This window comes from Lissotriton vulgaris, chromosome 2_1 (genome assembly GCF_964263255.1).
Source record: "Lissotriton vulgaris chromosome 2_1, aLisVul1.2, whole genome shotgun sequence".
NCBI lineage: Eukaryota > Metazoa > Chordata > Amphibia > Caudata > Salamandridae > Lissotriton > Lissotriton vulgaris.
This window is the reverse complement of record NC_141687.1, coordinates 630,252,332-630,273,785: the sequence shown is the minus strand read 5'-3', so window position 1 is coordinate 630,273,785 and position 21,454 is coordinate 630,252,332. Positions and strand designations below refer to the sequence as shown.

Here is a 21,454-nt window from a genome sequence, read left to right as displayed (position 1 = left end):
CCGTCCTGCCTTTACTTCCGGCCGGCCTCAATCAGCACTAGAGCCCGGTGCTGCTGATCCGATGTGGGCCCAGTTGCGACGGGAGTCGCAAATCCACTCCCCAGTGCTCGATTCTGACCGGCTTTTCTTCGGGAGACTCCCGCTCGGTCCTGGATCCAGGTTCCTCCGTGCAGAGGTTGGTATTGAACGGATAAATGGTCGGATTGACGTGGGGACACTGCTTCACTCACGGAGCTCTACTGCTATGCAGCCGCCATGATTGGCCGCTTAGCCACGCCCCAGCTATTGTCTTTTTAAAAGATTTTTATTGGGAACTTTGTACATGAATTATACTGTGCTTTTATGGATGTTTTCCACACACCCAAATAAAGCTTGATTTGATTTGATTTGATATAAAAAATCTCCAAGCGTCCATATTGCACAATGAATTGCTGTAAGAAGAATGAAGGAAACTTGGTCAACCTACAGGGGACCATTTTCCCTTTCCTAAAGGGTTTCTCAGAGTCAATGCGGTAATATCAGTGTATTAATATCTTATCACAAGTAAAAGCATGATCATATAGTAGTCCTATAATTCTAAAAGTTAATCTTGTGATAAAGCTATATGTTTCACCTTCCCAATCACCGTGTTTGTCAGTGCGAGGAAAACAGCTTACCCCAATCTGACTGTACATATGAGTACACCAATAGTCATTGTTCCTCCGATTTGCACAATTATCGTGTGCCAGTATGGACTGTATTGACGTCCGTAAATTGGTGCTAAAGAGATAAGGAAATGAAGAGATCAGAAAATGGGGACCGCGGTAAGTATCCACGTTTAAGGATATGTGGTCAAGCAGCGAGCAAGACGGATTGCGGCGTGAATTAGAGTGCCATTCTCACCTTATTTGGCACCACCGATGCTCCCCTCGTGATTATGTAGATCCGTGTATCTGTGCGTACAATGCCGGAAGTAGGAAGTATTATGGAAAATGTGCTCGCCGGTCAGGGACTAGACCAACCTACCCTGCACGCCGCAGCGTTTATCGGCGCCATATTGGGTGTATATTTGGCGTTAATTCCGGGTGTTCGAATCTTTCATGGAAAAATGTAATGTCTGGTAAATTCTAATTCAGACATTATGTGCTATTATAAAATCATAACTGCTTTTATATTAAAACCGTCAAATTACACGGTTGAAAGTATGATGCACTCTGCGTAATGTGCTAGCCGTCCTAGGACTAGATCGACAAACCCAGAACGTCGCAACGTTAGTCGGCGCCATGTTGGGTGTATTCATGGTATATATACGAGGTGCTAGAATCGTTTACGTATAAATAAATGGCTGATGAATTTTATTACAGACACTAATATTTGCAATTTATAAAGATCAAAAATTATAAAAAATTCCGAGTAAGAGAAGAAAAAGTAAACCAGATAATTGAAAGAGTCGGGGGAAGGGTGAAATTTTAGTCTGTCCTTCTTGATCAGGATGTAAACATCTTATATAGAATAAAGAGCATGTAGAAGCAGTGAGTAAAGAGAATTTACAGTTAAGTGTTAGCAGCGAGTACATCAACATATTAGTTCGCTTAGAATATTTTACCATAAGTCTTCTGTTATATATAATGTACCAACACTTACCATCGTAACTTATTTATTGTATTTTATACTAAATTATATTAAATAGATATGCAACATTAAATACATATATTTTGTATTCTTGACATGGTAGTGCATTGTCAAAATTCTAGAACAGTAAAGCGCTATTTACAATATCTGACATTATAATTTATATTATCATGCACAATTAGGTGTGTCTATTCAAAAAGTATATATCCGTTAATGTCTTGCGTCCATTTGTGGGATAGCACGTTTGTGATGCTGCTCTTAATAAAGTATCTGTCACCACAGGTCGTTTCATCTACACAATCCATAATGTCAGATAGCATCTACATAAGTGTATAGTTGGGAAATGATCTGTTCATTGTAAGCGGGAAAGTGATGGGCTCCTATCATGATATTTAGTCTCCATAATTTCATTCACCTAGAAAGTAATGTAGTTCATGATTTGAGTTCATCCCATGTTCCACCGCCTGCATTTTCAGAATCCAGAGGGCTTCTGAGTCTCAGATGTAGTTCTTGGTTACCACCCCTTGGGTCACTTTTGACTTGATCTATGCCACAAAACCAGATAGTTTTCTTGGCATCCTGGGACTTACAAGTATTGACATGTGATGCCGTTACATATCTGGTATCATTGTGTCTGATTGCCCTCAAGTGTTCATAAATCCTTTCTTTCAATGTTCTAATAGTGCTGCCTATGTAAAAACTGCCACATTTGCACTTGATCATGTAGATCACAAAACGGCTGTTGCAGTTCATCATCTGTCTGATTTTAAACTCCTTTCCCATATGACTGTGGAATGTTTTGGTGTTGTGCTTGGCTAGTGGGCATATCTTGCAACATCCACATTTGAAAAAACCTACACACTTTTGTGTGAGCTAATCTTGAGTTTTCTCCACATGTTTAGGGTAACTTGGACTGATCCAAGATTTGATATTTCTACCACGTCTATAGGTTATTTATGGATATTTAGAAATATATTTATTAAGTGTTTTGTCACTACTCAGTAGCCTCCAATGTTTTTTCATACTGTTTCTGAGTCTCACTGCCGCATGATTGTAGTCAGTGATCAGTCTGACCTGTTTTGGATTATTACCTTTGATACTTTTCTCTTTGAGAGTCATTTCTTGCTGTAGTGTATTTGTATATTTTGTATATTTATAAAGCGCAAACAATCGCTCCGAAAGGAGCATCCTGGCGCTAACTACAAAGTGTGCAAAAGATCGGAAACAGAGAAGAAACTAAATGAAGGACATTACATAATCATCAGAAAGGGAATAAATCCATGTTTTAAGTTGTTTTCTGAATTGGTTTTCCTGGGTTAGAGATCTGAGGTGGATAGGAATAGAATTCCACTCTTTCCCGGATAGAAAAGACAGAGACTTGCCTCCTTTGGTCTTGAGTTTGAATTTTAGTGTCTTGATCAGGTTCTGACCTGAGGATCTTAAAGACCTTACAGGATTGTAGTGAGGGAATCGTTTGATGAGATAAATCGGGCCAATGCCATTGAATGCACGGAATGCTATTATTAAGATTTTAAACCATATTCTTTTAGGGAGTGGTAGCCAATGCAGGGTTTTAAGAGCTGCCGAGGCAGATGATCTCCTGGGTAGCTTGAGAACAAGTCTGGCCGCTGCGTGTTGCACGCCTTGGAGTTTTCTGAGGGTGTTCTTCTTTTTAACGCGTGCCATCAAACCGTTACAGTAGTCAAGACGTGCAAGAATTAAGGCCACTGCCACTGCCTTTCTTGAGTCTATGGCGAGAAAGTCGAAGAACTTTTTCAGTGACTTAATGATATTGAAGCAGCTTCCTGCAACATTCCTGACGTGCTGGTCAAAAGATAATTCGTCGTCGAATAGAACGCCAAGATTCCTCGCTGATGTAACTACTTGTGGTGGCGCAGGGATGTTCTCGGGCCACCATTTGCTGGGACAGAATTGGGGATTTCTACCCATGGGCAGAATTTCCTTCTTACTGGTGTTGCATTTAAGATGGTTTTGCTCCATCCAGCAGAAGACATCTTTTAAGCACTTCTTAAAATTCGACTCAGCATTTGTAGAATTGTTCTCCAAGGGGACAATCAGCTGAGTGTCATCGGCATATGATGTTACTAATATGCCGTATGACTCAATTAAAGAGATGAGAGGGACCATGTATATATTGAACAATAAGGGGCTCAATATTGAGCCCTGGGGGACTCCAGAATGTATCTTCTTCTCTTTGGAAAGAAAAGTGCCCAGGGAGATGGTCTGGGACCAGTCTGTCAGGAAGGAAGTTATCCAATCCAATGCAACATTCGTGATTCCTATGTCCCTAAGTCTATTGATCAATATAGAATGGGAGATGGTGTCGAACGCCGCTGTGAGATGAATGACTCCTCAGCACCCGACATCGCCATCGCCATCCCAGAGGGATACAAGATCACCCGAAGAGACCGCGTCAAACAGACGGGAGGAGGCATCGCCATCATCCACAGGGACACCATCCACATCATGACCAACACCGACGACACCCTGACTACCGCCGAACACCTACACTTCCAGATCCGCACCGACCCGAACACCACCCTCAGAGGCACCCTGATCTACAGACCCCCGGGACCACGCACACAATTCAGCGAGGACATCGCCGACTTCATCAGCCCGCATGCCCTCCCCTCCGCTGACTACATCCTCCTGGGGGACCTCAACTTCCACCTGGAGAACAACAACGACCGCAACACGATCACCCTGCTCGACAACCTCGCCAACCTCTGACTCAAGCAGCTGGTGTCCACCCCCCCACCTCGCCGGACACACACTCAACGCCGTCTTCTCATCCAGCAAAGACATCGCCTTCAGCCACGCCACTGGACTCCACTGGACGGACCACAGCTGCGTCCACTTCACCTTCAGAAAAACGACGATCCACCACCACCAGCAACAGGTTGCTCGAAGAAGCTGGAACAAGATCACAGCCGACCAGCTCGCCGCTTCCCTGAGCCATCACCCTCCCGCCAGCTCAGCGAACCCCAGCCAGGCCGCCGACAACCTCACGAAGTGGATCAGCAACTGCGCGGACGAACTCGCCCCACTGAGGACCCCGCCCAGCAGACCCGGCAGCAAGAAGGCCCCATGGTTCACCGACGAACTCAAGAGCTCCAATAAGAACTGCCAAGCCCTCGAGAAAGCCTGGAGAAGGGAACCAACACTGGACAACATGACCACCCTCAAGCTTGCCACTCGGAAGCACCACCAACTGATCCGCGCCACCAAGAAAACTGCATTCAAGGACCGGCTGGACAACAACGCACACAACTGCAAGGAACTCTTCAACATCGTGAAAGAGCTCTCCAACCCCAACACCGGAAACAACGACTTCACCCCATCGCAAGACCTCTGCAATTCCCTCGCCTCCTACTTCCACAACAAGATCGCGAACATACACAACAGCTTCAGCACTCAACCGACGCACGCCACAACCGAACCACCGCCCCCCACCACCACCCTCCGCGCCTGGACCCCGATCAGCACCGAAGACACCGTCCGCATGATGAACTCCATCCACTCCGGATCTCCGACCTACCCCTGCCCTCACCACTTCTTCAACAAGGCCGACGCTGTCATCGCACCCCACCTGCGGGACATCATCAACACCTCCTTCGACACCGCCACCTTCCCTGAGAGCTGGAAGCACGCCGATCTCAGCGCTCTTCTAAAGAAACCAACAGCGGACCCCACCGAACTCAAGAATTACCGCCCCATCTCGCTCCTCCCGTTCCCAGCCAAAGTCATCGAGAAGACCGTCAACAAGCAGCTGGCCGCCTTCCTCGAGACAAATGGATCCCTCGACCCCTCACAGTCTGGCTTCCGAGCCAACCACAGCACTGAGACCACCCTCATCGCTGCCACCGATGACATCCGAGCCCTGATGGACAACGGAGAAACAGCGGCCCTCATCCTCCTAGACCTCTCCGCGGCATTCGACACTGTCTGCCACCGCACCCTAGTGCAGCGCCTCAGCAACGTCGGAATCCAGGAGAAGGCACTGGAATGGATCATCACAACCTCAACATCATCTCCTACGCTGACGACACCCAGCTGATCCTCTCTCTGACCAACGACCCCGCCGCCGCCAGAGCCAACCTTCACGAAGGGATGAAAGACGTAGCCGAGTGGATGACGACCAGCCGCCTGAAACTGAACTCAGACAAGACGGAAGTCCTCATCCTGGGCTCCTCGCCCTCCGCCTGGGACGACTCCTGGTGGACCCCCGCCCTGGGCACCGCACCCAAACCGAAAGACCACGCACGCAACCTGGGCTTCATCCTGGACTCCTCCCTCACCATGACCAGACAAGTCAACGCCGTCTCCTCGTCATGCTTCAACATCCTGCGCATGCTACGGAAGATCTTCCGGTGGATCCCCACCGAGACCAGGAAGACGGTCACCCAAGCCCTCGTCACCAGCCGACTGGACTACGGCAACGCCCTCTACGCCGGAACCACCGCCAAGCTCCAGAAGAGACTCCAGCGGATCCAGAACGCCTCAGCCAGACTCATCCTCGACATCCCACGACACAGCCACATCTCCGGACATCTGAAAGACCTGCACTGGCTCCCCGTCAACAAAAGAATCACCTTCCGTCTCCTCACCCACGCACACAAAGCCCTACACGATCAAGGCCCGAGCTACCTCAACAACCGCATCAACTTCTACGCTCCCAAACGCCATCTCCGATCAGCCAGTCACGCCCTCGCTGCCGTCCCCCGCATCCGAAGAACGACAACAGGAGGAAGGTCCTTCTCCTACCTGGCCGCCAAGACTTGGAACTCCCTCCCGACCGACCTGCGCCGGACCCAAGACCACCTCTCCTTCAGGAAGAAGCTCAAGACCTGGCTGTTCGAGCAGTAGCAGCACCCCCCCCACCCCCCAAGCGCCTTGAGACCCTCCGGGTAAGTAGTGCGCTCTATAAATGTCTTTGATTGATTGATTGCTTGATTGAGATCTAGTAGAATTAGGACGGCGTTCTTTCCCTGATCTTGCAATAGCTTTATTGAATCAGTGAGTTCAATCAGGGCAGATTCCGTGGAATTTTATGAACGGAAGCCCGATTGCTGAGGATGCAGAATGTGATGTGTGTCTACATAATTTTTTTATTCTTTATGGACCATTTGTTCAGTGATCTTGCCCAGAACGGGAAGGAGTGAAATCGGGCGTAGATTAGCAAGATCTGTTGGGGATTTGTTTGCTTTTTTCATGAGTGGTCTCACGATAGCATGCTTCCATTCGCTAGGCACAACGCCTGTGCTCAGGGAAGCATTAACAATCTCATTAATGATAGGATTAACAACCTCAATTAATTGGTGGAGGATTCTGGGTGGACATGAATCCGAGGGGCCACCCGATTTACATGACATAATAGTTTCCCGGGTCTGGAGGAGCGTGACCGGGGTAAAGGTTCTAAGACAGGCCTTCAGATTCTTTTCACAATCCGATGGAGTGGCAGACAGGACATGACAGGGAGCTTGGAAGTCCTTTTTTATCAGTAAGATTTTTTCTTCAAAGAAGTCCGCAATCTGATTGCAAAATTCTAAAGAAGGCGGGATTTCTGATTGTAGAGCTCTAGGATGCGTGAAAGACTTGACGATGGCGAATAACTTTTTTTGCTTTTGCTTGGCGGTATTAATAGCATTGGTATAATAGGTCTTTTTAGCTAATTTGATCGCCGTGAGATACATTTTTCTCTGCTGAATATACAAGCTTCTTTCTGTCGGGTCATAGGTTTTTCGCCAGCTACGTTCCTTTTTCCTGCACAATAGATGAATTTTTGCTAGTTCAGCCGTGAACCAAGGGGCATTAATCTTCCCTTTTTTCCCTTTGCTTTGAGGGCGTTTCTGTGGAACTCTGTCCTTGATCTCTTGACGCATCCATGTATGGAAGCATTTGGATCCCTGGGCAGCATCACCAGGCGTGGTGGAAATAGGTGCGGTAGCAATGGGATTAAGCTTCAAGTTAGCTTCAACTCGCGTCCAATTAACATGGTTCCCTTAATTTATGAGTCAGTTTGGTTAGAGATTGGGGCTGTATGAGCTTAATATGAAATGGGACCAAGCAATGGTCTGACCAAATCTGTGGGACCGGGGGCTGCGTCTCTGAGGGGAAAATTAGAGAATATTCTGTCCAAAGTGTGACCTGCTTGATGGGTGGGCAATGTGACTATTTGAAGAAGGTCGAAAATCTCCAAGGTTTGGAGGAAATTCAGTACCTGTGCGTCAGATGTGGATTCCAGATGCAAATTAAAATCACCCAAAAGTGTGAAATGTGGATATCGGACTAAAAATTGTCCTAAAGAGTCACTTAGTGAGTCTAAAAATGCTGAGGGGCTTCCTGGAGGGCGATAGATCAATCCGCCTGAGAAGGAAGATGAGTCATTTAGCTTGATGGAGAAGCCCAAGCCTTCAATCCCTTTTAGGGAACCTAAAGTAAAGGTGTGACATTTTATATGGCTTTTAAGCTCAATCGCTACTCCTCCTCCTTTTCATTCTGTCCTGTCGGAAGATAGTGTAACCAGGTGGAAGGGCAGTTGCTACATCTGGATTGCTGCACTAGTGGTGATTTTACGTTCAGCCTCTTTGATTGTGTGAGTGCTGTATCCCCTTGCTCTAAATCTTAGTTTCATGTTGTTCTTACAGGCAAGAAAATCACTGTCTTTACTACAATTTCTTCTAGCAAGTGTAAGTTCCCCAAAGGGGATTGATTCAATTTGATGTCTCGGATCGGAGCTTCCAGCATGCAATATCGCATTACATGATGTCGGTTTGCGATACAATTTACTCTGTATCTGACCATCTTCAACGAAGATTGTCAAATCCAAGAATTCAATTTTCTCGGTGCTCAGAGTGTAAGTTAGATGGATTCCCATCTTATTAGAATTCAGGTATTCACAGAACTGGGTAAGCTTGTTCATATCTCCAGACCAGATCATAAGGCAGTCATCGATATATCGACCCCAGTAAATAATGGACGCATTCCAAGGCGTGCCCCCCGGGCCCCAGATCCACCCCTCCTCAAAGCCACCCATGAACAGGTTGGCATAGGAAAGAGAGAATCTGGAGCCCATGGCCACACCCTGTTTCTGTCTGTACCATCTTGATTCGAAAAGGAATACATTATTTTCCAATATCACTTCTATCATCTTGATGATCATCTCAGTGTGTGCCCATTGTGTTGCTGGTCTTTTACTAAGAAATGTTCTCGCTGCCTTTATGACCAGGTCTGTTCTGATATTAGTATAGAGGGAGGTGACATCTAATGTTGCCAGTATCATGCCTTCCTCCCATGTCACATCCGATAAGATACTAAGGATGTGCTTAGTATCCCTGATGTAGGCCGGTAAGTTCCGTACCAGGGGCTGCAAAAATGTGTCCACATATTGCGAAAGTTTTTCGGTTGGGCCTCCCACGCTGGAAATTATGGGTCTCCCTGGGAGTGATTGTGAATTTTTATGTATCTTAGGTAGTGCGTAAATGCACGGGAATTTAGGCTTGTCTACCTTAATATACTATTCCTCCTGACTGAATAACCAACAACTGAGCCATTCCCTTAGTTGTGTATTGATAAGGATTGTTAGTGGTCCAATGGGGTTACCTTTGAGTTTCTCATAGTAGGTCTGGTCTTCTAATTGGGACAAGATTTCTGTATTATAGTCACTTGTATTCATTACCACAATGTTACCACCCTTGTCGGGCTCTTTGATGGTAACATTGGGTAATTGACTGAGATCTTTAAGTGCCTTCATTTCATTGTTAGTCACGTTATCAGCAGATCCTGTCCTATGTCTGGTAACATTGTGGTAATGAATACAAGTGACTATAATACAGACATCTCAGTTGTGGGTTAATCAGTCAGGAGTAATATTTGTATCTTAAGGTAGACACCTCCCTCTATACTAATATCAGGACAGACCTGGGTATAAAGGCAGCGAAGAAATGTCTTAGTAAAACACCAGCAACACAATGGGCACACACTGAGATGATCATCAAGATGATAGAACTGATAATTATTAATGTATTTCTTTTCGAATCAAGATGGTACAGACAGAAACAGGGTGTGGCCATGGGCTCCAGATTCTCTCCTTCCTATGCCGACCTGTTCATGGGAGGCTTTGAGGAGGGGTGGATCTGGGGCCCGGGGGGCACGCCTTGGAATGCGTCCGTTATTTACTGGGGTCGATATATCGACGACTGCATTATGATCTGGTCTGGAGATATGAACAAGCTTACCCAGTTATGTGAATACCTGAATTCTAATAAGATGGGAATCCATCTAACTTACACTCTGAGCACCGAGAAAATTGAATTCTTGGATTTGACAATCTTCGTTGAAGATGGTCAGATACAGAGTAAATTGTATCGCAAACCGACATCATGTAATGCGGTATTGCATGCTGGAAGCTCCCATCCGAGACATCAAATTGAATCAATCCCCTTTGGGGAACTTACACGTGCTAGAACAAATTGTAGTAAAGACAGTGATTTTCTTGCCTGTAAGAACAACATGAAACTAAGATTTAGAGAAAGGGGATACAGCACTCACACAATCAAAGAGGCTGAACGTAAAATCACCACTACAGCAAGAAATGACACTCTCAAAAAGAAAAGTATCAGAGGTAATAATCCAACACAGGTCAGACTGATCACTGACTACAATCATGCAGCATGAGACTCAGAAACAGTATGAAAAAACATTGGAGGCTACTGAGTAGTGACAAAACACTTAATAAATATATTTCTAAATATCAACAAATAACCTATAGACGTGGTAGAAATATCAAATCTTGGATCAGTCCAAGTTACCCTAAACATGTGGAGAAAACTCAAGATTGGCTCACACAAAGGTGTGTAGGTTTTTTCAAATATGGATGTTGCAAGATATGCCCACTAGCCATGAACAACACCAAAACATTCCATTGTTCTATGGGAAAGGAGTTTAACATCGGTCAGATGATGAACTGCAACATTTGTTTTGTGATATACATGATCAAGTGCAAATGTGGCAGTTTTTACATAGGCAGCACTATTAAAACATTGAAAGAAAGGATTTATGAACACTTGAGGGCAATCAGACACAATGATACCAGATATGTAACGGCATCACATGTCAATACTTGTAAGTCCCAGGATGCCAAGAAAACTATCTGGTTTTGTGGCATAGATCAAGTCAAAAGTGACCCAAGGGGTGGTAACCAAGAACTACATCTGAGACGCAGAGAAGCCCTCTGGATTCTGAAAATGCAGGCGGTGGAACATGGGATGAACTCCGATCATGAACTACATTACTTTCTAGGTGAAATAAATTATGGAGACTAAATATCATGATAGGAGCCCATCACTTTCCCGCTTACAATGTACAGATATTTTCCCAACTATACACTTATGTATATGCTATCTGACATTATGGATTATGTAGATGAAACGACCTGTACTGACAGATACCTTATTAAGAGCAGCATCACAAACGTGCTATCCCACAAATGGGCGCAAGATATTAACGGATATATACTTTTTAAATAGACACACCTAATTGTGCATGATAATATAAATTAAAATGTCAGATATTGTAAATAGCGCTTTACTGTTCTAGAATTTTGACAATGCACTACCATGTCAAGAATACCAAATATATGAATTTAATGTCACATAGCTATTTAATATAATTTAGTATAAATACAATGAATAAGTTACGATGGTAATTGTTGGTACATTATATATAACAGAAGACTTATGGTAATTTATTCTAAGTGAACTAATATGTTGATGTACTCGCTGCTAATACTTAACTGTAAATTCTCTTTACTCACTGCTTCTACGTGCTCTTTATTCTATATTAGATGTTTACATCCTGATCAAGAAGGAAAAACTGAAATTTCACCCTTCCCCCGACTCTTTCAATTATCTGGTTTACTTTTTCTTCTCTTACTCTGAATTTTTTATAATTTTTGATCTTTATAAATTGCAAATATTAGTGTCTGTAATAAAATTCATCAGACATTTATTTATCTGTAAATGATTCTAGCACCTCAAATATATACCATAAATACACCCAACATGGCACCGACTAACGTTGCGACGTTCCAGGTTTGTCGATCTAGTCCTAGGACGGCAAGCACATTACGCAAAGTGCATCATACTTTCGACCGTGTAATTTGACGTTTTTAATATAAAAGCAGTTCTGATTTTATAATAGCACATAATGTCTGAATTAGAATTTACCAGACATTACATTTTTCCATGAAAGATTCTAAAACCCGGAATTAACACCAAATATACACCCAATATGGTGCCGATAAACGCTGCGGCGTGCAGGGTAGGTTGGTCTAGTCCCTGACCGGCGAGCACATTTTCCATAATACTTCCTACTTCCGGCATTGTGCGCACAGATACACGGAACTACATAATCCCGAGGGGAGCATCAGTGGTGCCAAATAAGGTGAGAATGGCGCTCTAATTCACGCCGCAATCCGTCTTGCTCTCTGCTTGACCACATATCCTTAAACGTGGATACTTACCGCGGTCCCCGGTTTCTGATCTTTTCATTTCCTTATCTCTTTAGCACCAATTTACGGACGTCAATACAGTCCGTACTGGCACACGAGAAGTGTGCAAATCGGAGGAACAATTACTATTGGTGTACTCATATGAACAGTCAGATTGGGGTAAGTTGTTTTACTTGTACTGACAAACACGGTGATTGAGAAGGTGAAACGTATAGCTTTATCACAAGATTAACTTTTAGAATTATAGGGCCAGATGTAGGTCGCCAATTACCGGTCGGTAACCGCCGAATTCGGCCGTTACCGACCGGTAATTGGATTTCGAGATGTAGGGCCCTTAATTTTACAAAATCGGTAAATTTACCGATTCGGTAAATTTACCGATTCTGTAAAATACCGAATCGGTAAAATTACCGATTCGGTAAAACCCAGATGTAGGTAGCATTGTTCACAGTGCTTCAGGCCTTCAGGATTTTACCAGCCAATCCAATTGGGTGTTAAAATACCGAATTCAGGTGTACATGCACATCTGTGCATGTACACCTGTGCCATGTGACACTCAGACATGCCCTTAGGCATGTATGTGTGCCACATGGCACACAAGCCCGGAATTGGGGTGCTAGAGGATGTCCAAGTGACACCCCCTGCACCCTTGCAGGATTCGGTATTTACTGATTCGGTAAATACCGAATCGGTATTGCCGAATGATTCCTATGAGCGTCATGGCCCATAGGAATCAATGGGCAATACTGATTCGGTATTTACTGAATCGGTAAATACCGAATCCTACCGATTCGGTAATTCTAAAATTAGAATTACCTACATCTCCCCCCTTCCTATTTACCGACTCTAAAATACCGAATCAGTAAAATTCGGTATTTAAGAGTCGGTAAATAGGAATTACCTACATCTGGCCCATAGACTACTATATGATCATGCTTTTAATTGTGACAAGATATTAGTACACTGATATTACCACATTGTCTCTGAGAAACCCTTTTGGAAAGGGAAATGGTTCCCTGTAGGTTGACCAAGTTTCCTTCATTCTTCTTACAGCAATTCATTGTGCAATATCTACGCTTGGAGATTTTTTATATTTACCCAGCCAGTCTAAGGCTGCGACGGAAGTACAACCAGTCAGAAGGTATGTACCCTACCTCCTGGAACTAGCACTTGAAATTGATGGATGCCAATATGGCTCACACCTAAACCCCTGTGTTCTTATAGGCTAACCAAGAAGTGCTGTTGTCTGTAAGGTAGGCCTGAGCTTTCATGCTCAGCTCTTATTTAAGCAAGGTTCACGGCAAAGTGTGATTTCACTCACAAAAGCACGCAATTAATCATACACTTACCCCGTCCCCCTTCTCTACCACTTGCACCTTATCTTTCTGTATGTCCCTTTTTTTTCACTACAGATTTTATTGATTGATCAGGTAAAAGCAGGTATACAGTACTCCACAATCAGGAGGTCACTGTAAATTATCAACACATATATACATTGTATCCCAATCAATAAAAAGAAACGTTTCTCCCTAACCCCCCCAACTCCCACAGCCTCCCAAGAACCCCACTACCCGCCCCTTATCCCTCCCTAGCCCTGTACACGCGATCATGTCAAGCCCTCTGTACGTGCTATCTATAAGTCCAGCGCCATGCGCACTCTAGGCCTGGCGTCGATCACCCAAATCTAGATCGTCGTCAGGCTCTGCCGGTGGATCAAGAGTCAAACCCCTGTAGTCTGCCCACCGCTTCCAGATTTTATAATGCTTCCTGGGACAACCTCTGGCCTCGAACACTGGGCGCTCCAACCCCATAAAATATAAAATAATCCAATAATCCAATCCAGCTTTCTACGCACTCGGGGGCGGGGGTCGCTCATGCTTCCACGCTCGAGCCAAGTTCCGCTTGGCCACCACTAGGCCCAACAGCAAGAGATGACGTTTGTAAATATTTCCACCTACCCCCTCCAACACATGTAGGAGACCCAGACGATGGGTGTGGGGGAGATCCCAACCCAGCACTTCCGACACACAACTCCAAACACCATTCCAGAACCTAGTCAAGCCAGCACACGAACACACAGTATGGATTAGGGTACCAGTGTCAGCTCCACAACGAAGGCACTCCGGGGACCCGATCAGGCCCGCCTCCCACAGTCGCTCTCGTGTATAGTGGGCCCTGTGCAAGTATTTAAATTGGATTAGTCGGAGTCGTACCGCAATAGCCGTCCCACGTGGGGACTCCAGTGCCTCCCTCCAGTCATCTTCATCCAGGGGCCCTACGTCCTTTTCCCAAGCATCTTTCAGTGGGAGCAGGGAGGAGGAGCAGTGGGTGACCAGCATCTGATATATGCGGGATACCTTTTTATCCCCAAGATAGCCCATGAAAACCTTCGCTTCCACTTGGCTGAACTACGGTAGCGACTCCAACCCAACCTCTGTATGTCCCTTTTGAATCGGATTATACTAGTTTACTACCCACATCTGGTCCTGATTGGAACGTTGTAGGTCTTTACTGTCCGTCACCCTTTCCTGTTTACCACCTCCATGTGGTGGCGGGATATATAACTGCTGATCACCTCGTTTAAGTATTTGAAACATAAGCCAACCCACTGTCTATGTATCACAGTGTAAATACCCAAAATATTTTGGGTCTACATTATGTCTTCTCTGTATTTTTTCCCAGCCATGAGGAAGTTGGGGGTAAATCCTATACGATGAAACGCATGTTGGTGGGAATCATTGCAAGATACCATACATTAAAGATTTCTTGAAGAAAATATTGTGCTCATTTAAATGAAAAAAGTATTATACTTGTAACAATCTGTATTTTGGTGTGATAGGAATGGCATAATAGCTGGTGTACACACCCCAAGGAAGGGGGCCATTGGTCCCAACCTTTACCTGCCTGTAACGCCCCTAAATCTAGTATTTAGGGGCAACCCTGAACCTTGCCTCCTCAGACAAGAACCGACCAAGAAGAAGAGAAGAAGAAGCTCTGTGCTGAAACTAAGAAGAGGAGGACGCCCACTGACTTGGCCCCAGCCCTACAGGCCTGTGCCCACCTCGAACCTGCTCCTACGGAAACCCAGTCTGTCCTGCAGCCACCAACCCCGAGGACCTGCCCTGCCTTCCTCAAGAAAGATTTTGTCTCCCGTGAGCACAGGATTTGCTCACCCACAGACTTTTTGGCTCTGGACAGAACCACGAGTCTGCACCAGACATCCACTCCCGAGTTCGAGTGGTCCAACACCACGAGGAGGTCTCCTCGGCATTCTTGACCTGGGACGTGGTGAGCTCTGACCTGCCTCGAATCTCCGAGTGAAGCCTGCTTTCTCTTTCTGGAGGATCCTCCGACCGCGACCGGAGCTGGTAAGGAAAACTCGACGCCTAAAGACACCCCTGCATCCGAAGCCCTATGGCCTTGGTGGCCCAACTGACAGTGTCCCAGCATCCAGAGGCATCTCACTTTGCCTCTTCATTCGGTGGTCACCTCCAGAAGATCTTCGGCCCGAGCCTGCAGTCTTTGTTGCAACCGGAGAATCCCTTTTGAAATCAACAGGGCACCCAACGCCAAACCAGCGCCCTGCACCCAGCCGCCCCTGTGCTGCTGTGTGTGTACTTTGGGTGCTAACTCAGATCCCCCTTTGCCCTGAGCCTAACACCAGGAGTTTTGCTCGCAAAACCTTGTGGCCGGCTCGTGAGCAGCCACCAACTGTGAGTTTTTCCCCATTGGATAACATTGGGCCTCAGCACTCTGCACCCTGCTGCCCTAATGCCACTGAGGGTGTTTTATTTTTGCATCCTTGACTCTGGGTTAACCTTGGTTCTAACCCCAGAATACCAACTCCCACAAACTTGTACTTACCTGTAAACTGATAACTCAATTTCTTTCCATAGGATTGCCTCGTCTGTTTTTCTCGAAAATTATTCTGTGTGGAGTTGGTTTGTATGGAACAGTGACAAAACTGCAAATGTACTAAAAGTGATATACTTATCTTTTGTCTAGGAGATGTCTCAGTGTGATATCTAGGCATATCACACTGATTAGCAAAAGTAATCTGAAAAGTAATCCATTAAGTAATTCACAAGGTCATTTACAATGTGGAAAAAGAGGCTCTGGGCACAATTATAGTCACAGCACTTTCTTGTGCCCATGACCTGGTACACAGTCTACAACCATAGTGGTGCAGTAAAGCTGAAGCCATGCATAGCTCTGCTTAGATGGTATGCATGTATCCCTGCATTCTACAAAACTCAGGCATCAAAATAAAAAGCAACCTGGTAAGTTAACACCCGGCACGTGATATCTCAATAAAGTGCGCAATGGGCACTTCATGGTGCAGATGATAGAGTGTAAGAAATAAATGTTGAGCCTGCAGGTATGAACTTAGGACAGGCTGTGTGGGTGTATGGTAAATATGTGTGTAAGAGTAGCTGCCAGCATTTCACTTGTGGTAGGAAGGGAAGTGACCTTTTAGGTGGTAGGCTCTTGCATCCTAAGGTATGATGTTAGGGTGTAACACTCTAAGCATAGGGGAGGGCTTGTGGGAGCCAATATGCAAGACAACATTTCTGGTAAGGGAATGAGTAGAATTTAAGGCTGCCTGCCAGGTGGCTGTATTTTATGTTGGAACATTGTCAGAGAAGAGATGAAATGGAGTGGGAGACTAGCACTCTGTTGTCTGGGGGAAGTAAGCGAGTTGGCCTAGAAGCAGAGTGGCAATTGTAAGTAAGACTGATGTAGTGTAGAGTATATAATATGGTTACCAAATGCCTTGATGCTGCGAGGGTACCTAAAAAGGTGTGATTTGTAAATGGGAACTTAAGGGCTGGAAAAGGCGCATCTAAGTTACATTCAGCCATATGGTATTTCAAGTGTTGGACCTTTTTAAAGTAATTGTGTTGCACTGGGAATTTAACACTCTTATTCAGATCTCACTCACATGTAACTTCGTTTTATTCTAGGAGAGCTGTAGCTCAGAAGTGCCCATCTCCACCAATGTTCAACTTGATATCGATTGGAGGGCAGCACCAAGGTAATGCAATAGTAGCATAGCATGGCTTACTTATACTGTAGTCAAAAATCAAAGTGGAATGAATCACACATCCTGTTCTTACCAGGGTCTAGCGTTCTTGTATGGTGAAGACCCTCATTCACAATATGCCCCCCGGGGGCACGAAGGGAAGAGTCGGCACAAGTGCAGACGGGACATCGTGAAGAACGAGTCCTTCCTCTCAACCCGTAGAAGTAAAAATTGTATCCACTGTAAGTAATAGACAGTAGAACCTCTATAACCCATACATAAACATGAGCGAATGGGCTCGGTGATGAAGCAGGGTGAGTAAATTTGCCTACCCTCCATAAGCTACCTCTAATGTAGCTTACTTCGATTTTGTCCTGAAGAAGGCCCACAGGCCAGTGAGGACTACGAAGGGCTGAAACATGTCGACCTATTAAGTAATTCACAATCAGGCGCAGTGAGACATTGACACTTCCACTACAGCGCCACCAATTCACCTTTTTAACCTTGCCCCATCTTGGTAAAAAAAAGATTTAACTGAGGACAGGAGGCATTTTTAACTTCACTCTTCACAACACACCTTTGCACGTACTTTTCAGAACTGTAACAATACCAGATGGTATACCTCCTGGTGGAGGATAAGGAGATCACTTGGAGAACCGGGCACTCAAGTGTTAAAAGACCCAAGATGATACTACTCATTTAAACAACAGAGCTGAGAATCAATATATACCGCACTTTATGCTTAATGTGAATGAGGGTCTTCACCATACAAGAAACCTGGACCCTGGTAAGAACAGGATGTGTGATTCATTCCCCTTTGATTTTTGACTATATCCAACGGAAGTTGAATAAATCTCTGCTTCTTTCTTCCTCCTTTGATTAACCGATTACATGTACTGTTGTCAATAATTAGTATGGCCAGAGCCATTGCGTCCAAACCTAGTTTGTTTAGATCTCTGCTCAATAATTAAATTGTGATTGGGCTTAGGGGCTACTACAACTTTTTTGCTGTGAGTTCTCTGCATATCATTAACTAAAGGGCAGTTAAAGTTCTTGAATAGTAATCGTAAAGTGCAGTCAAAGCCCAGAGAAAGGCAATTATTTATTTGCATCTTATATAGCACCATCACTAAGTATGTCACTTCGATCTCCAGAAATATCATTAGGTATTTTTTGGTGGTACACTAGTCTTGTTGGATGATTCTTAGGTGGTTAAGCTGGAGAGACTAGAGACTACCCGAAGAATGTGATATCAGATTTATTCTTGGTTACCCTGGGGACTGATTACAACTGAGAACCATGTGTGGCCCTTTCACTCGTCCAGAGCAAGGGTTGGTAATGATAAAAAAAATTCCTAGTTACATATTGCTCAGAGTTATGTATGAGATCAGTTCAGGTAATGAGACCAGTCTCCTGCACTAACTACAGTTGGTTTGGTCAGAACAGTTAGTATGGTCACCGCTGAAGGTCCTTACAGTTAAGGTGATGTATGAGCCCTGGGTCTGTAGTGTGCGGTGAACATTGTGAGCAAGGTGTTACAAAGTGGTTAGAGCTCTATGGTGAGTACAGTATGGTCAAAGCTCTAGATCAGTGGGTGGATCGCCAGACCATTTCTAGTGGATCGTATAAGAGCATTAAATAAAGTTGCCTTAACATTTTGCATTTATCTTCTCACATTTGCTGTGCTTTAAAGACAGAGGTCAAATATCCGTCTGAGTCTTGGCTAAGTTGCAGCTTATTCTTTTAACATGGGGATTGGTGTTTATTTTTTTTCTCAGCCTGCAAAGTGAGAGGAGTATTTTTTAAAACCAACTATGTGACACTCTTGCTGAAGTGCATGCTATGTGAAAGGAATGGAAGTAGAATGTCATTTACTTTTAACACACCAAAATGTAATACATATTTTAGTCTATATCAGCAGTTACAAAAGCCAAAATGAAGCACTATTAAAAATAATTGATCGAAATATAGAGTTAAATGGAATCAAACCAAATCAAGACACTTTTACTGATGTGCGAATGATAAATATTCACTTAAACCTGATTTCCTCATGTTATTATTTGTGTGCTATATAGTTTTATCAACTGTATGTCTGTGCACATTTAGTGCCCATTTCAATTGAAAATATGACGGTGCTCTATCGCTAGATGCTTTAATAATATATTTGTGGCCATGTGCTCCAAAATACACCACCAGCTACATCATACAGTCTTACCACTCACCTGCTGAATACATTGGGAACACTGTTCCAGCATCACTGGTGCAAAAGTGTTAAACTATTTCCTTTTGCCCAGATTTAAAACAAACCCTTGCAAGCACTCCCAAGAAAGACTTCAGGTGGAGTTTCCAGTATTTTCTGCTGCTGTGTTTCCTAATTCGCAAAGACATTTCAACAGAGAATGCTCTCACTATATATGATCATTAACAATGGTCACTTGTGTATGACTTTCACACATAAATTGAGACATATGGATGTGGCCTAATGACCAGAGCTGCTGTCTTTGACTCTGGAAACCAGGTTCACGTCCCAGCGTTGGCTGGGCAATTCACCTAATCTTGTGTGCTTAAAATAACATGAATCTGACCATATGAAATTTAATCTGGTGCTTATGTGAAGCCCCCCAATGCCCTTTGGCAGTGCTTGCGCTATATAAAACTGATATATATATATATATATATATATATATATTTTTTTTTTTTTATTTATTTATTTATTTATTTTTATTTATTTTTAGACACTGACGAAGCCTTGAGCGAAACGCGTCTGTCGGGGGTGTAGGGGGTTCGGAAACCGAATAAAGGAAAAAGATCACATCATCTGTGTGCTGGCCGTTCTTTCCTGGTTTATTGTCAGGAATCGTGTGATGATATATATATATATATATATATATATACACCCCCACATTCTGATGCATTCAGGGTTTTTCAAATTTGCTAAAATCACTGGTAGCAGCGCAGCGCAGAGCCTGTGTTCAGGCCTGGTCGCCCCCACGCTCCTGTGCTGCTCCTGCCTTTGCCTGCTGCCGCTTCCTGTGCATTTCGTGATCGGGCGACCCAGCCGCCGCTGAGCCGCCCGCCCGCACCAGCTTCTTCCCGCCGCTGCCTCCCTGCGGCCCCGCCCCCCGCCAGCCCATTCGCCGCCCCGCTCCCGCCAACCAGCTGATCCGCCCACCCGGCTCCCTTCTTAAGGAGACCGTGCCACCTGATCGGGAGCGACTGCAGAGCCTGTGTTCAGGCCTGGTCGCCCCCACGCTCCTGTGCTGCTCCTGCCTTTGCCTGCTGCCGCTTCTTGTGCATTTCGTGATCGGGCGACCCAGCCGCCGCTGAGCCGCCCGCCCGCACCAGCTTCTTCCCGCCGCTGCCTCCCTGCGGCCCCGCCCCCGCCAGCCCATTCGCCGCCCCGCTCCCGCCAACCAGCTGATCCGCCCACCCGGCTCCCTTCTTAAGGAGACCGTGCCACCTGATCGGGAGCGACTGCAGAGCCTGTGTTCAGGCCTGGTCGCCCCCACACTCCTGTGCTGCTCCTGCCTTTGCCTGCTGCCGCTTCCTGTGCATTTCGTGATCGGGCGACCCAGCCGCCGCTGAGCCGCCCGCCCGCACCAGCTTCTTCCCGCCGCTGCCTCCCTGCGGCCCCGCCCCCGCCAGCCCATTCGCCGCCCCGCTCCCGCCAACCAGCTGATCCGCCCACCCGGCTCCCTTCTTAAGGAGACCGTGCCACCTGATCGGGAGCGACTGCAGAGCCTGTGTTCAGGCCTGGTCGCCCCCACACTCCTGTGCTGCTCCTGCCTTTGCCTGCTGCCGCTTCCTGTGCATTTCGTGATCGGGCGACCCAGCCGCCGCTGAGCCGCCCGCCCGCACCAGCTTCTTCCCACCGCTGCCTCCCTGCGGCCCCGCCCCCGCCAGCCCATTCGCCGCTCCGCTCCCGCCAACCAGCTGATCCGCCCACCCGGCTCCCTTCTTATGCTGCCCACATGCACGCGCAGCGGGCGCGCCGATTGTGCGCCGAAGGCGCGCCAAAGGCAAGCCCGTCTGCGCCCGTCCGCGCCTGGACCGCGCCCAGCGCCAGTACCCCTGGTCCCCACCGCCGATGCAAGACTACACGACAGACTTACGACGCCGCCACTCTCAACGCACTCAATGCCAGCCGGAACCCTGCCTGCTACCGAGCCACCCGGAGACGCACCCACGGACCCTTCGCCTGCCAAGCCTGCCGATTCACCTGCTACCGGACCTGCACCACCCCCGCCAAGTCCAGCACCAGCAGCAACCACCTGAAGTGCATCCTGCTC

The 21,454-nt window shown here is 46.0% G+C and overlaps 1 protein-coding gene across 1 annotated transcript in view; it reads left to right on the top strand.

Moving 5' to 3' along the window:
* The window catches only part of PPT1 (palmitoyl-protein thioesterase 1), a 124,651-nt gene that overhangs the window by 42,583 nt on the left and 60,614 nt on the right, over positions 1 to 21,454 (top strand). The window contains exon 4 of the mRNA XM_086955786.1: positions 17,107 to 17,177. Coding sequence (XP_086811912.1) covers positions 17,107 to 17,177 — 71 coding nt within the window. The remainder of the gene's footprint in view (positions 1 to 17,106; positions 17,178 to 21,454) is intronic.